The following is a 14,926-nucleotide window of genomic DNA, read 5'->3' on the forward strand; positions in this document are numbered from 1 at the left end:
ACTTTTGGCAATATAGTATATGAGTCACAGGTGGAACTTTTTGGAAGACATGGGTCCATTAGGGACTGCTTTGCCACAGGACTTTAAAGACGTAATAATTGTTGGAGCCATGAATTCTGCTCTCTACCAGAAAATCCTCCTGGAGAATATCTACCCATCATGACTTAAAGCACTAATGTGTTCTGCAGCATGAAAATGAACCAAAGCACACAAACAAGTCCACTTCTGAGTGGCTCAAAAGAACTGAATGAAGGTTCTGGAGTGGCAGAGTCAAATTCTGGACTCCAATTCAATCAAAATGCTGTGGTAAGATCTTCAAAGGACAATTCATGATAAAAAACCATCTAATGTGACTGTAAGGGAGATATTCAGAAATTACTTGGTTTCAGCACTGGTTCTGTGTCATCACCAGATCCACACAGTGAGTGTCGGCCAGAACACCACTTGAGGCCAGTTTCTCCAGAGAATAGGAAGAAAAAAGCAGAGACTTGGTTTATTGTTATTTACTTGCAGTTGTGATTGTGGTTTTTCTATCAGGAAAGGAAATAATAAACATATCTTCATAACTTAAATGTAAATACACAATCTTCCTCCAGTAAGACAAGTATTACAAACAGAAATGTTAATAAAATGCTCTACAATCATGAGCTTATCCATAAACACCATCAATTACTCATATTGCCACTATTTAAAATTCTTAACATAGAATTTCCTGTCTGACATTTCATAATAAAACACTCTTAAGATATAAACATGGACACACTCTTATTCTGAAACTGGAAGTTATGCTTGCTGCACACAACGGAGCAGCAACTTAACACTCATAACGTCAGATGGAGAAAACTAACTTATTCTCATCACATTCCTGACTTAATAACGTCACTAATCACCCATTCCTCTGTCAGCATCACTACATGACGTCACTCCTCACACCTGTCTCACATGGGCGACGCCCCTGAAAGTCCACAAAGACACTAAATCTGACAGAAAGGAAATCTAACATGATGTTAACATGAACTATAACCTTAATATTTATAACTCTGGGGCCTTCTATACAGTGACTGAATTAAAACTACTTCTGCAGAAAAGAGTGTGTCAAAGTTCCTCCATGGTGATGTAAAACACTGATCACAAGTAAATGCAAACATTTAACTGCAGTTGTTGCTGCCAAGGGACCAACTAGTTATTAGGTTTAGTGGGGCAATTTTGATGTTGAAGGTTTTCAATAATTAAAAAAAAAAAAATCATCATTTCAAAGATGCATTTTGTGTTTTGTGTGTTTTCTTTGTCTAATATTAAATAAGTATAGGCATTAGTCTGATGATCTGGAACATTTAAGTATAGGAAATATGCATAAATATAAGAAAACAGGAAGGGGGCAGATACGTTTTAATAGCACAGGGCCCAAACTGCTGTGGGCTGGAATGAGCTAAAATTTGAATCTTAGTCCAGCATCTGGGAATGATTTCCAAATGGCCAGATAGTTGTGCTGTAACATTCATAATCAATTTTGAACACTGCACCCCTCGCACTGTCAGTCTGATTGATTTCAGCTCAATATATAATACTAAATATCTAAATAATTAATAATCAGTATCCACCAGGATGGAGTTCTTACTTGCATAATGCAAAACAACACAGCATCCCCTAAATTTAGACTGTTTCAAGACCAAATATGATACACAGTATTTCAGGTTTTTCACTTTTTTGACTGTGGTGGAAAGGATCCCCTTCACCACCATATTTTTTGTATTTTTGTGAGCTAACACACTCAGGGGTAAACCTGCTGACCACAGATGTTCTAAGTAGGCTAACAGCAGTTTAACACACTTTACTCCAGCTGTGTTGGCATCACTTTTCTTCAGCTTTAAACCTGAGGTGGTTAGACAGCTGAGTGACCCCAACACTTACTGTTTGCAGTTATCAGTGAATGCACTCAGTGGTAGTCAGTGTTGACTGTAGACTGAGGTGGCTAACAGCAGAGTGTCTTCTTCCCTAATCACAAAGTTGGTGGTTCAATCCCTAGCTTCTTCATGAGCCAAAGCATCCTTGGTCAACACACTGAACCCCACATTGCTCCCAGTTGCAGGCTAATCCCTTATATGGAAGTTCTGCCATCATTGGTGTATGAATGTATGGATGTATGAATGAGAAACTCATTGTAAAGTATTTTATAGAACCATTGGCCATTCATGTATCTCACAGATTTAAAACAAAGAAAGCAGAGATAATCTTGATAGGAAGATAACATTTAGCAAAATTTTTACTCCTTCTCGAGATAATCTCTCCAGCTTTTCAGGAATGTAAGCCCACAAGGGCAGTTCTAGTAGTGCAAAGCTAGCTGTATTTCAATGTGACTAGTGGTAAAAAATAAAGGAGGTGAACACTTTTGGGTTGCTTCTAGTCCTGACCCCTACAAAAAGTGTGGGTTTTGCCTGTTGTATTAGGTTGTCCTCTGCCTCATTCTTCCCCCAGTGTACTTTTGCCGTATATTAAATTGACAACTGGAGCAATGGTGGATCCAAGAAACTCAACTGGTAGAGCCAAACAGAGGTCAGTTAGGACTTTCCATTCTATGACTGAGGAGTAAAATATAAAACTAGAATTGCCACATTTGGATTACCATACACCAGTCTGACCACTTTTCTCACCTTGCAGGCAATGCGATGGGGACAGAACTTGCCAAAACCTAAAGGAGGAGGTATTCTCCGTAGGAGTGTCACAACATCAAGATGCTTAATACGCCCCCTACAATAACCAGTAGAAAATAAAAGATTGTTTATTCGCACAAACATAAACAAATGATCATTCCCAAATTTAGAAGACAACTTAAACATGAACTGGGTCTTCCCCAAGTCTATACCTAATTCATTTTAATTAAGGGACTAACTTGAACATTTACCAAAGGAGACCAGTTTATCCCATTAACAACATATTCCATCTCTTTGGGTATCTCTACAGAAGGTATGACCCTACATTTAACTCTATCCCACATTTTGCACAGGCTGTACCTATGTAGTATAACCAGGATAAACCTCAGCCAACTACAACAGTGTTTGCAGGTCTCCATCTGGATCCTTTTGGGCAGTAATGGTTATAGCCACAGATCTCAAAGGTAAACAGTACCAAGAGAATCACATACATACAAATGAACACTTACGTGGCTTCAGGATCATATTCTGCCCAGATTTTCTTAAACTCATCCAAGTGCTGAGGGCCAAGAATAGACCAATCACGTGTCAAGTAGTCAAAATTATCCATGATGACAGCCACAAACAGGTTGATGATCTGTGGACAACAGAGCCAATAAACCATATGTGTTCAATTACCCATGAAAGAGATAAAGGCAGAACAATGTAAACAGGCAGACTTTACAAGTGGAAGTAGTTACACTATACGGCATTGTGCAGTACAGGTATTCCTTCATTACCTTCCTCCAATTTAAATAGTGTTTCTATTTGCATTTTACCTCAACCACAGATTTTCTTTGTGGATTAGACGCTGTTAAGTCAAGCCTTTAATCTACTGGTCACTGCACATTTATGATATTAATTTAATTGTCTAAATATCTATTTTGGAGGGCATCAGAAATAATTTGAGTTATACCACTTATCAAGCACCTATAACTCAGTGCTAACATTCTTTGTTGTGTAAGCTGGCAGCTCCACAACCAGTATTACAGTCTTTACTGTTGGACCACCTCGTTTCCCAACCATCCGCACCTGCAGACAGCTAGCTCCTGAGTCATTAATGGACCTTGGGCTATGTGAGCTGAGTGACTAGAAACATCTGAAACTCCCAATCACTCAGTTAGAACTGAAGAAGCCTCTTGGAAGAAGGAACTTCAAGAACCTAAAAGAGAAGCCCTGTTGCTTTCTACTGGCGCTCCTAGGATGTTTGTTTCCTTGTTACTGAAAAGTCTATTGAGTATATTTCATGTATAGAGAACATTACATTTAACGATGCATAAGTAACACAGCAAAAAAACGGACTGATTGCATAACTATGTCCAAGGCAAAACCCCAAACTATGATAGTTTGATCCCTACTTAGCAATAATTCCCACATTTGAACCGTAGATGAGGGAAGGAGTGAAGTGTGATCAACAGAGTGGTAACAGATTTAATTGTCAAATCAGTAATTGTTTGTTATATTGAGTCAAAAGTCAGAGTTTTCAATATCATGAAGGTGGCTCTCTTTTGACCTGCTAGATCACCATGATAATTTAGGCTGTGGAGCTAACCTGGTCTGGAGCACACGATGTTTAGAGGTCTGGATTTAGATCGTGTAGGAAGCATACAAAGGTTTTCTGCTTTATCAGTGTGTGCTGTACAGATCAAGCAGGGGTATGTTCAGATGGTGATACACACTACCAGTCCCAAGCACACACCAGGAGGTCTACTGCATTATAGGGTTACTCTGCACTGTTAAAGATATTTATTTATACTTTTCTAACGCAGTGTTTAATTTGGCATGTCAACTTAAAATTGGGGAAACAAAGACTTATGAGCAGCAGTAAGATATGACAGTGATTCTTGGCCTGCTCATTCACAATTATTCTGAATAATAACTGACTAACTAAAGTCTGTGGTATTAGAATGTCTAAATGATAGAATTATATAAATAGTGCAGTCACATCATTATAGTGAGGGATACTTTGGTTGCTTCAGTAACTGAATTCACTGTATTAAATACATGTCAGGTAACAGTGACTGCTAGGGATGGCATTCATGCAGCAGTATCTTTAATTATGTGTTGAAAAGAAAACGAAAAGAAAAAGTCTGCTTTATTTCAGCCTCATATATTTCCAATATTGGACCAATTTCGACTCTATTGTCATGCTAATGTTGCATTCTTTACCTCCAGTGCTGACATTTGAGTCAGACTTAAGTACAAACGTTGAAAATGATTCATGTAAAAAATCTTTTTTTTTTTTTTTTTTTTTTTAGAAAGCTGAAGGAGGATGATGCTACATGCCATTTTTCTGATGTTAGAATAAACCAGAATTCTCCCTTAGGTTACATTTTTGAATCTGTAGTAAGCATACACATCATTTTACCAGAAAAGCACAGAGCATGTAGAAACTCATGAAGTAGATGATGGCAAAGTTGGATCCACAGGTGTACTCTTCCCCAGACAGGTAGTCCGACTTAGGGTCACACTTCTTCCCGTACATAGACGCTAACATCACTTCATGCCACGCCTCCCCTGTAGCACATCTGGACAACAGAGTTATTAAATGTTTCCAGCCACACTTGAAAAAGACACTGAAAAGCTATTTGTCACTGCTGTCAACCTTGTTCTATTTAACTGTTGGCTTTGGGTTAGGGGTTTAATTTATGCTACCCAGTTAGAAGAAGCAGAAAACCATTACTGTTGTTTCTAAAAAGGCAGTCAGTCATAGATCAGTGGACATGAGTATTGATAATGCTGACAATTTTAATATGTAGTCAGTTTATATTTCACTTAATTCTGCTGCATCAAGTACACTGTGAACATATTTGTAACTTTATTATATAGTGTATATTTATTGAAGTTATTATCATCATGATTTTGTTGTGTTTTTCTGTTTGGTCCTGATTTGCTGCCAACTCCATTTAAACTGCTGCTAATGCAGCTGGTAGAACACAGATTAGAACATAAAATATTATGCTGGTATTTATTACAGGGAATATTCGATCAGTAACATAAATTTCATTTTGATTTGGCCAAAAATGTAAGCGATATCCTTCATTATAGGACAGCTTCAACCTAAATGCAGTTCAGTACAACATGTTTAAATACCCTGATGAGACATAACATAATGACCACTGACAGGTGAAGTGAGTCACTCTGATTATCTCCATCATGGCTCCTATTAGTGGGTTGGATATATTAGGAAGCAAGGGAACATTTTGTCCTCAAAGTTGACATTAGAAGCAGGAAAAATGGGCCAGCAGAAGGATTTGAGTGAGTTTGACAAGAACCAGACTGTGATGACTAGACGACTGGATCAGAACATCTCCAGAACTGTAGCTCTTGTGGGGTGTTCCTGGTCTGCAGTGGTCAGGATCTATCAGAAGTTTTCCAAGGAAGGAACAGTGGTGAACCAGAAACAGGGTCAAGGATCATTGATGCATGTGGAGAGAGAAGGTTGACCCGTGTGGTCTGATCCAACAGATGAGCTACTGTTGCTCAGATTGCTGAAGAAGTTAATGCTGGTTCTGATAGAAAGGTGTCAGAATACACAGAGCATCAGTTTGGTGTTTATGGAGCTGCATAGCTGCAGACCAGTCAGGGTGTCCATGCTGACCCCTGTGCACCACTAAAAGACCAACAATGGACACATGAGCATCAGAACTGGACCATAGAGCAATGGAAGAAAGTGTCCTGGTCTGATGGATCATGTTTTCTTTTACATCACATGGATGGCCAGGTGTGTTGCTTACCTGGAGAACACATGGAACCAGGATGCACTATGGGAAGAAGGCAAGCCGATGGAGGCAGTTTGATGCTTTGGGCAATGTTCTGCTGGGAAACCTTGGGTCCTCCATCCATGCAGATGTTACTTTAGCACGTACCTCCTACCTAAGCATTGCAGCAGACCATGTAGACCCTTTAATGGAAACTATATTCCCTGATGGCCTCTTTCAGCAGGATAGTGCTCCGTACACCAAAGAAATGTGGTGGACTAACAAGTCTGATCCATGGAGGCCCCACCTCACAACTTCCAGGACTTAAAGGATCTGCTGTTAACATCTTGGTTCCAGATACCACAGAACACCTTCAGGGTCTAGAGGAGTCCAGATACCACAGCACACCTTCAGGGTCTAGAGGAGTCCAGATACCACAGCACACCTTCAGGGTCTAGAGGAGTCCAGATACCACAGCACACCTTCAGGGTCTAGAGGAGTCCAGATACCACAGCACACCTTCAGGGTCTAGTGGAGTCCAGATACCACAGCACACCTTCAGGATCTAGAGGAGTCCAGATACCACAGAACACCTTCAGGGTCTAGTGGAGTCCAGATACCACAGCTAACCTTCAGGGTCTAGTGGAGTCCAGATACCACAGCACACCTTCAGGGTCTAGTGGAGTCCAGATACCACAGAACACCTTCAGGGTCTAGTGGAGTCCAGATACCACAGAACACCTTCAGGGTCTAGTGGAGTCCAGATACCACAGCACACCTTCAGGGTCTAGTGGAGTCCAGATACCACAGCACACCTTCAGGATCTAGAGGAGTCCAGATACCACAGAACACCTTCAGGGTCTAGTGGAGTCCAGATACCACAGCACACCTTCAGGATCTAGAGGAGTCCAGATACCACAGAACACCTTCAGGGTCTAGTGGAGTCCAGATACCACAGCACACCTTCAGGGTCTAGAGGAGTCCAGATACCACAGCACACCTTCAGGGTCTAGAGGAGTCCAGATACCACAGCACACCTTCAGGGTCTAGTGGAGTCCAGATACCACAGCACACCTTCAGGGTCTAGTGGAGTCCAGATACCACAGAACACCTTCAGGGTCTAGTGGAGGCCAGATACCACAGAACACCTTCAGGGTCTAGTGGAGTCCAGATACCACAGCACACCTTCAGGATCTAGAGGAGTCCAGATACCACAGAACACCTTCAGGGTCTAGTGGAGTCCAGATACCACAGCACACCTTCAGGGTCTAGTGGAGTCCAGATACCACAGAACACCTTCAGGGTCTAGAGGAGTCCAGATACCACAGCACACCTTCAGGGTCTAGTGGAGTCCAGATACCACAGAACACCTTCAGGGTCTAGTGGAGTCCAGATACCACAGCACACCTTCAGGGTCTAGTGGAGTCCAGATACCACAGAACACCTTCAGGGTCTAGTGGAGGCCAGATACCACAGAACACCTTCAGGGTCTAGTGGAGTCCAGATACCACAGCACACCTTCAGGATCTAGAGGAGTCCAGATACCACAGAACACCTTCAGGATCTAGTGGAGTCCAGATACCACAGCTAACCTTCAGAGTCTAGAGGAGTCCAGATACCACAGCACACCTTCAGGGTCTAGTGGAGTCCAGATACCACAGAACACCTTCAGGGTCTAGTGGAGTCCAGATACCACAGCACACCTTCAGGGTCTAGAGGAGTCCATGCCTTGATGGGTCAGGACTGTTTTGGCAGCAAAAGGGGACCAACACAATATTAGACAGGTGGTCATAATGTTATACCTGATCGCTGTATATGAAGTTTAAAGTTTAACAGCTCTAATGTGCAGCTGTCAAAAAAAAGCAGCTGCAGTTGTCAGTAAAATGAATATAAAAACACATTTAACAATTTTCTACCAGCATTCGTGCATCATTTGCTGTAGCAGTGCTTTTTACTGTCCTAAAATTTCATATCCCTAATTGCTCTCCATTATAGCAACCTGCTGACTGAAGCAGCTGCACACAATCATTTCATTTTGTGCAGGAGAAAGTCGCATGATGTATTAAATGTCTTGTTTTAGGCGAGTGTGTACAGACTTTGAAGCAGAAAGTTTGTGTTAACAGAAAGCTTACAACCACCATTATAATACCTATTATATCTGACTGGGATTTTAGTTTCTGTCAAGTTGACCTACAAGGCTGAATATGTCAAACCAGCTTCATAGTACAGCCGTCAGTTCCCTTGAAGCTTGGCAACCAGTCACAAATAAAAACATGTAGCCATAGCACCCAAAAACAAAAACACAAAAATAAACTTTCTTTTTTTTCCTCGGTACAAAAATGTGATGCCGCAAGTTACAGTGATTGTTGTTTCATGCATTTTTTGTGGTTTAACCAGAAAATGAAAGACCACTGACCTGAATAACAGCAACACAGCCTGTGGGAATGTCTGGAAGTTGTTGTTTCTGTTTATGTATGTGCCATCAACCAACGCAATTTTACCAAATATCTGCAGAAAAAAAAGATGGTTTCCTTAGAGATAATTTCCACACCATGTAGCCAGAAGCACATCAGGGGTTTTTAGTCCTGTGGACCATGTAAACATAGAGCACTGCCACAAAAATGCCACATTTAAACCAGTTATCAATTTAAATCTATATTTAATTGGATGGGCGGGCAGTAAAAAAATAAAAGTTTTTGAACTGAAAAATGTAATTGAATTACTTATTAAAACTGCTGCTCAGTGATGAGCAACCAAGTGACTTACCAAACTCAAGCTAGCAGCTTTCCTGTTTTTCCTTTCTCCTCTCACCATAGACTTTGATGTCAAGACTGACAATAATACCAACACATTTTGGATGTGTGTGTGTGTCTGTGTGTGTTGTATGAGTTTGTGTGTGTGTGCATGTATTTAACTACCTGCATTCCAACCACAGCATATATAAAGAACAGCATTAGAATGAGCAGCGCAACATAAGGAAGAGCCTGCAACACAACAAACAACACCACAATCAGAAGGACGTAGTAAATAAGACTACAGGCTCAAGTATGTCGGTGATTATAGTGACCTGAAGGGATTTGATGAAGGTCCACAGAAGATTTCGTATGCCCTCAGATCGATTCAAAAGCTTCACCAGACGCATGACACGAAACAGTCTGAAGAATGTGATTGACACACTCATGTTCTCAGAAGACTGTTTTAGAGAGAAAACAAAGGAACATTACATCGTGGAAACTATTAAATTCTACTGAACTCAGAATTTAACTTCAAGAAATGTTGGTACAACTCACCGCAATGGCTTGCATGGGATCCACTGGCTGCAAGGACAAATGTGATTTTTTTCTACTGATGTTTTTTGACAAGTGGCTTTAATAACACATTTTGTTACATCTAGTATATGGCAGAAGTGAGCACTACTCTGACATATCACTGATGAGTCAAAATGGAATCACCTCTCAATAAATGCATATTTTCAAAGCTGATAAGTAATCTTTCCTTTTATGAAATCAAAACAGTTAAAGAGACAACAGAAGTGAATACACCTGTCATCACACAACAACGAAACTGTGATTACTGAAACAAAACTGAGCACAAATATGACTTCCAGAGAGCCTTATGGCATGTACACGGTTTTAAAATGGCCTGTGAACAGCAGAAGTTTTTCAGTTTTGGATTTATGGTGTCAATCTGTATATCTGCTTCATGGTTTTATGTAGAAAAGAAATGCCAGAGGAACTGAAAACAAGAGCACCTACCCTACTATTCATCTCTGAAGTAATGAGATTACTGTGAGGGTATGTGAGGGTGTTGAATTATTTGAATTTGAAGTGATATTGCTCAGAGATGTACTCACTTTTGTTAGACACAGTATGTCCTCAAAATTTTGAACAGTTTTCATTCTCAGGTTGCAAATTCTGTTAGTGTCAGAACAACCATACCTGATCATTTCACAGAGACATGGTACAAAACAATACTTTAATGTAAGCTTGTGCAAACAAAGGTCTCTGCAACATGCAGATTAGTGCTGTGCAAGCACTATTCACAGTTAATATGAAGTATATTTCCAGATGAAACCAATTAGTATCTTGTAGCATCAATCATTTTCAAATTATCTCTGCATAAAATCCAAACTTTAAAAGCCATGGTGACGTATTGCCCACAAGCGGTGACAATTACACTGAAAATGATTATTTATTACTAGTTTTACTCATTCAATTTCAATTCAATTCAATTTTATTTATATAGCACCAATTACAGTCAAATTGTCTCGAGACACTTTACAGAACCCGTATGCCTGAACCCCCAGAGCAGCCCTAAGGAGACAGTGGCAGGAAAACACCCTTTTAACAGGGAAAAAAACCTCGAGCAGAACCCGGCTCTAATGTGGGGGGAACCATCTGCCTGCTGGCAACAATAAATGCAGAGTTCTTCTCAATTTGAACAATTTTCCATAGAGGTGCACTGCAGAAGAAGCTTGAATCTTGTGTTAGTGTACTTGTTGCTTGTCGATTTAGCATCATGAAACAGCCAAAGCTTCAGAATTGCAGGGAAAGCAATATCACACCAAAAGATCAGATCCCAAGGCTTCAGTCTAAAAACAACAGTCACTTCAGAAAGTGTTCAGTTGCTTTAACTTTTTGCACACCACATTGTCTTGTTAATTTAATTTTAAAAATGATGAAATTGGCATTTCTTACAATCAGTATATATTCAGTTACCCTCAGTGACAAAGTGAAAACGTTAGAAAGATGTTTCATATCTGAACATAAAATCATAGACTTAAGTATTCAGACCCTTTGGTGTGGAACTCCAAATTATGGTCTGGTGCATTCACACTCATGAAGTGTGTCTAAAAATTGAAAAGAGTCTACCTGTTAAATTGAATAAATTGTAAAGAGTTCAGAAAGGCATACATCTGAGTATACAGGATCACACAGGTGACAGTATTTGTCACAAGGAACTCTCTGTAGACCTCCATGATAACAGTCTGAGAGGCACCAATCCAGGAAGCATCTACAAAACCATTTCTAAAGTTGCTACCAAGAGCATTGTGTTCTCATCAGTTGTAAAGTATGAGAAGTTTGAAACTAACATGAATCTTCCTCATGTTTGGTAGTCTGGCAAAATTCAGTAGCCGAGTGAGACGACCCTTGGTCAGGAAGATGATCAGGACAGTTCGCTCTGTTGCACAACTATGACTTGAAGCAAACCAAAGACATCACTGGAGTGGCTTCAGGACAATTCTCAGGACAAGTGGTGCAACAAAAGCTTCAACATAAATCCCATAGAGCATTTATACAGAGAAAAAGTGACAGTACACTTTCCATCCAATCTGATGGGCCTTGACAAGATCTGCCAAGAACAACGGAATAAACTGGTCAGATCCAGGTGTGTAAATCTTGCAGAGACTTAGCAGAGAAGATTAAAATCTGTAACTGTTTAACCCCTTCACGCCTGAATTTATTTACAATTAAATTTTGAAAAAAATCTGTGTTTTTTGCTTTTGAGCTGATGCTAAAATAAGTGGAGATTGTTCATTTATCTATTACACTTAGAACAGATATATAATAATAATAAATATGTAATAATTTGGTCCCTCTCTGACCGGTCCTACCAGAAACCAGTGCTTGCAAAAGGTTCCGAGGTACGTATTGAATATGTACAAACTGGCATTGGGGGAATGGATACACCATCTCACCTGCAGTCTGAATGAAAGTTGTATGATGCAAATTCGCGACAACAGGCATCAAGGGATTAAAGGTCTTCTACAGTGGGTTGAATTAAGGATCCGAATATTTTTTGTAAATTATAAAGTTAAATTTTGGACCCTCTATAAATTTGCAAAGATTTTATTTTATATTAGCCTATACTAAGCCAGGAAGGTACAGAGTAAAGATTGGAAAAAAGCCAATTTTACCCATTTAAAAATCCATTTGCAACTCAAAAAGACTCATAAAAAGTGACGAGCTGTGAAGAAATGGTATTGTTGGTGGCTGTGGGTGTAGAGCAAGGCTGGCGGTTTGATTCCTGACCTTTACGTATACCAAAGTGTCTTCAGGCAAAATACTGAACTTGAAGGTGTTCCTGACGGCAGGTAAGCACCATGCAAGGGCAGCTCTGCTGCCATTGGTGTGTGAATGAATGTGTGATTGGGTGAAACATTGAAAAATGCCTTGAGTACCACCAAGGTAGAAAAGTACTATTTAGGTGAGAACTATTTCGTATGCATTAGGTTGCCAGACCTTGGACCTGATGATTAATGTAATTATCCAATCAATGTACCATGTAAAATGCAGAGTATCACATAGATGTCATGAGGTTATTGTTCACTTTTAAATATTTAAATAGGTGTATAAATAAAGAATGATCACAGTGACTTTGATCATAGCATAATTATTATTGTCAGGTGGGCTGGTCTGAAAATTCTTTTATAACACAGTATCCGTAGGATTTACATGTACAACAGTCTCTAAAGTTTTCATGTAATTCTTAAAAAAAAACATCCACAGGTTGACTGTTCTACAAACGAAGGCAGCTTGTTATTAAGAGAGGTCAGATGAGGGTGGAGAAGCTGGTTAGAGCAGATATAAAGGCTAGAGTAGTTCAGATAACCACTGTTTCCAACTGCTAATGGTGTGAGAAATGTTTTATTGGCTCATTTTGGGCCACTTAGTACCAATGGGTCAGTGTTTAAATGCCTTAGAATATTGTTACTGACCATGTGCATCCTTTAATAGCATCGGTTAAACACCTAATAAGGTCAAAACAGTTGGAAACATGGATTTTCCAATAATGCATTTAATAGTTTTATTAATTCCAATAATAACAAAACATTTTCCATCTAACATTTTTCAAACAAATCTGATTTAATGTGTGAATGTCATGCAAAAGTGAATAAAGTGAATAGTTACAGCACAACCATGGAGACAGTAAAGTCCTCCGGAGGACGCCAGAGCTGCCTGTGGGAGGGAAACAGAAAATTAAGGAGTGACATGAAAGAAATAACTTCAAGCTGTGAAGATGTATACGCGGCAAAAGTAACTGACAATAAGGTGTGAAAGTATTAACATCGAGAGTGGAGGAAAAACATAGTTTAAGATAGACCCACAGAAAATAAAAATGGATATTTATTCTTAAGCAATGAAATGACATGTTTCTTGATATCACTCACTTATCTGTTCTGTGCAGACTACTAGAGCATCTAGTCTCTTAATCTGTTGCATTGGCTTGTATGTGCAGACATCTGCTATAAACTATGCACATTACAGCACATTATATCACATTAACACTAAAAAGACACAAGTTAATGCACATTTACATTAAAACACAGTAGAAGCAAGAAGACCCATAGGAGCAGGTTTCTGAGAACCAGTTTTCAACATATACTTTCCATCTGCATATAAATACTCCCTGTTGTCTTTTTCCTCATTGCTGAGCATTTCCTACTTCTGTTGGATCAGGTGCTATAAAACCAACTGTGCTCAGAGTTCTTCAGGTGAATGCAGAGAACCAGGAAGTTTTAAACAACGTGTAACTCAGCTTGATCTGGAACATCTAACTCATCTCCCTGTTCCATCAGATCAGGATTACACTCAGCTGATGACACAGAGTGAACTACACACAGTCTAAACCCAGCAGCAACAAGAGCCAGACTACATGTCTGTAGAACAAAATGGACCAAAGGATGGACAGTCCCCGACGTCACCACAACCTGACAGAGGCCATGAGCAGGTCAAAGCTGAAATGTGACCCTCAAGGAAATAAACTATTTGAAAAAATGATTTATTATTGAGGATAAAAACCTGGGACCCATGAACAAAGCTGGACATGGAGTGTACTCAAGAACATTAGAAGGATATGTTGGTCTGAGAAAAGAGGAGTCATGGTTGTAAATGTAGTAGTGCTAGCTTTTATTATTATTATTATTATTGTTTCTGATGTAATTAGTACAGTAAAAACAACATCCCTGTGTGCTCACCAGAGCTGAGGTGTTTGCAGACAACCTTCAACGTGGTCGTTCCACATGAACTCTGTGACAAACTGCTGACCCTCGAACTGACACCTGTCCTCTGCAGGTGGGTAAAAAACATTCTCACAGACAGACCCCAGTCAGTCAGTCAGCAGCTGCATATCCAGGATGAGAACTGAGAGTACAGGAACCCAATACTGAACCTTCTGCTGTACAGACTCTTCACACACCACTGTGGCCTCCCAGACCAACATCAGTGCCATTAAACTCACTAATGATACAACAGTGGAGGAAATGATCACTGTGGGGGATGAGAGGTGTACAGAAGGGAGGCAGATCTGGTGGCCTGGTGTCAGGATGACAATCTCTCCCTTAATGCAGAGAAGACCAGGGAGATGATGGTGGAGCTCCACACACCGATACACACAAGACTGAGGAGAAGAGGATGAATACATTCACGTTCCTCAGTGTCCACATCCAGGAGGATCTCAGCTGGTCTCACAACACACTCCACCTCATAAAGAAGACCCAGGCTCTCCAGCAAGTGACTGAAACGGCTCAGCTCA

At 40.1% G+C, this 14,926-nt stretch overlaps 1 protein-coding gene across 5 annotated transcripts in view; it reads right to left on the reverse strand.

The window, feature by feature from the left end:
* The window catches only part of LOC111564440 (dihydropyridine-sensitive L-type skeletal muscle calcium channel subunit alpha-1), an 86,164-nt gene that overhangs the window by 15,973 nt on the left and 55,265 nt on the right, over nucleotides 1-14,926 (reverse strand). For 4 of the 5 annotated variants that reach the window (XM_035945329.2, XM_023264000.3, XM_035945332.2 and 1 more), the window contains 8 exons: nucleotides 13,303-13,350; nucleotides 9,682-9,708; nucleotides 9,459-9,584; nucleotides 9,310-9,375; nucleotides 8,808-8,899; nucleotides 5,059-5,218; nucleotides 3,161-3,288; nucleotides 2,652-2,748 (listed from right to left, as the gene is read on the reverse strand). In XM_035945329.2, the coding sequence (XP_035801222.1) occupies nucleotides 2,652-2,748; nucleotides 3,161-3,288; nucleotides 5,059-5,218; nucleotides 8,808-8,899; nucleotides 9,310-9,375; nucleotides 9,459-9,584; nucleotides 9,682-9,708; nucleotides 13,303-13,350 (744 nt within the window). Of the gene's footprint in view, nucleotides 1-2,651; nucleotides 2,749-3,160; nucleotides 3,289-5,058; nucleotides 5,219-7,896; nucleotides 7,919-8,807; nucleotides 8,900-9,309; nucleotides 9,376-9,458; nucleotides 9,585-9,681; nucleotides 9,709-13,302; nucleotides 13,351-14,926 lie in introns of those variants that run through there. The other variant, XM_055010669.1, reaches the window with a different exon arrangement.

The sequence above is a fragment of the Amphiprion ocellaris genome, chromosome 5 (genome assembly GCF_022539595.1).
Source record: "Amphiprion ocellaris isolate individual 3 ecotype Okinawa chromosome 5, ASM2253959v1, whole genome shotgun sequence".
Lineage (NCBI taxonomy): Eukaryota > Metazoa > Chordata > Actinopteri > Pomacentridae > Amphiprion > Amphiprion ocellaris.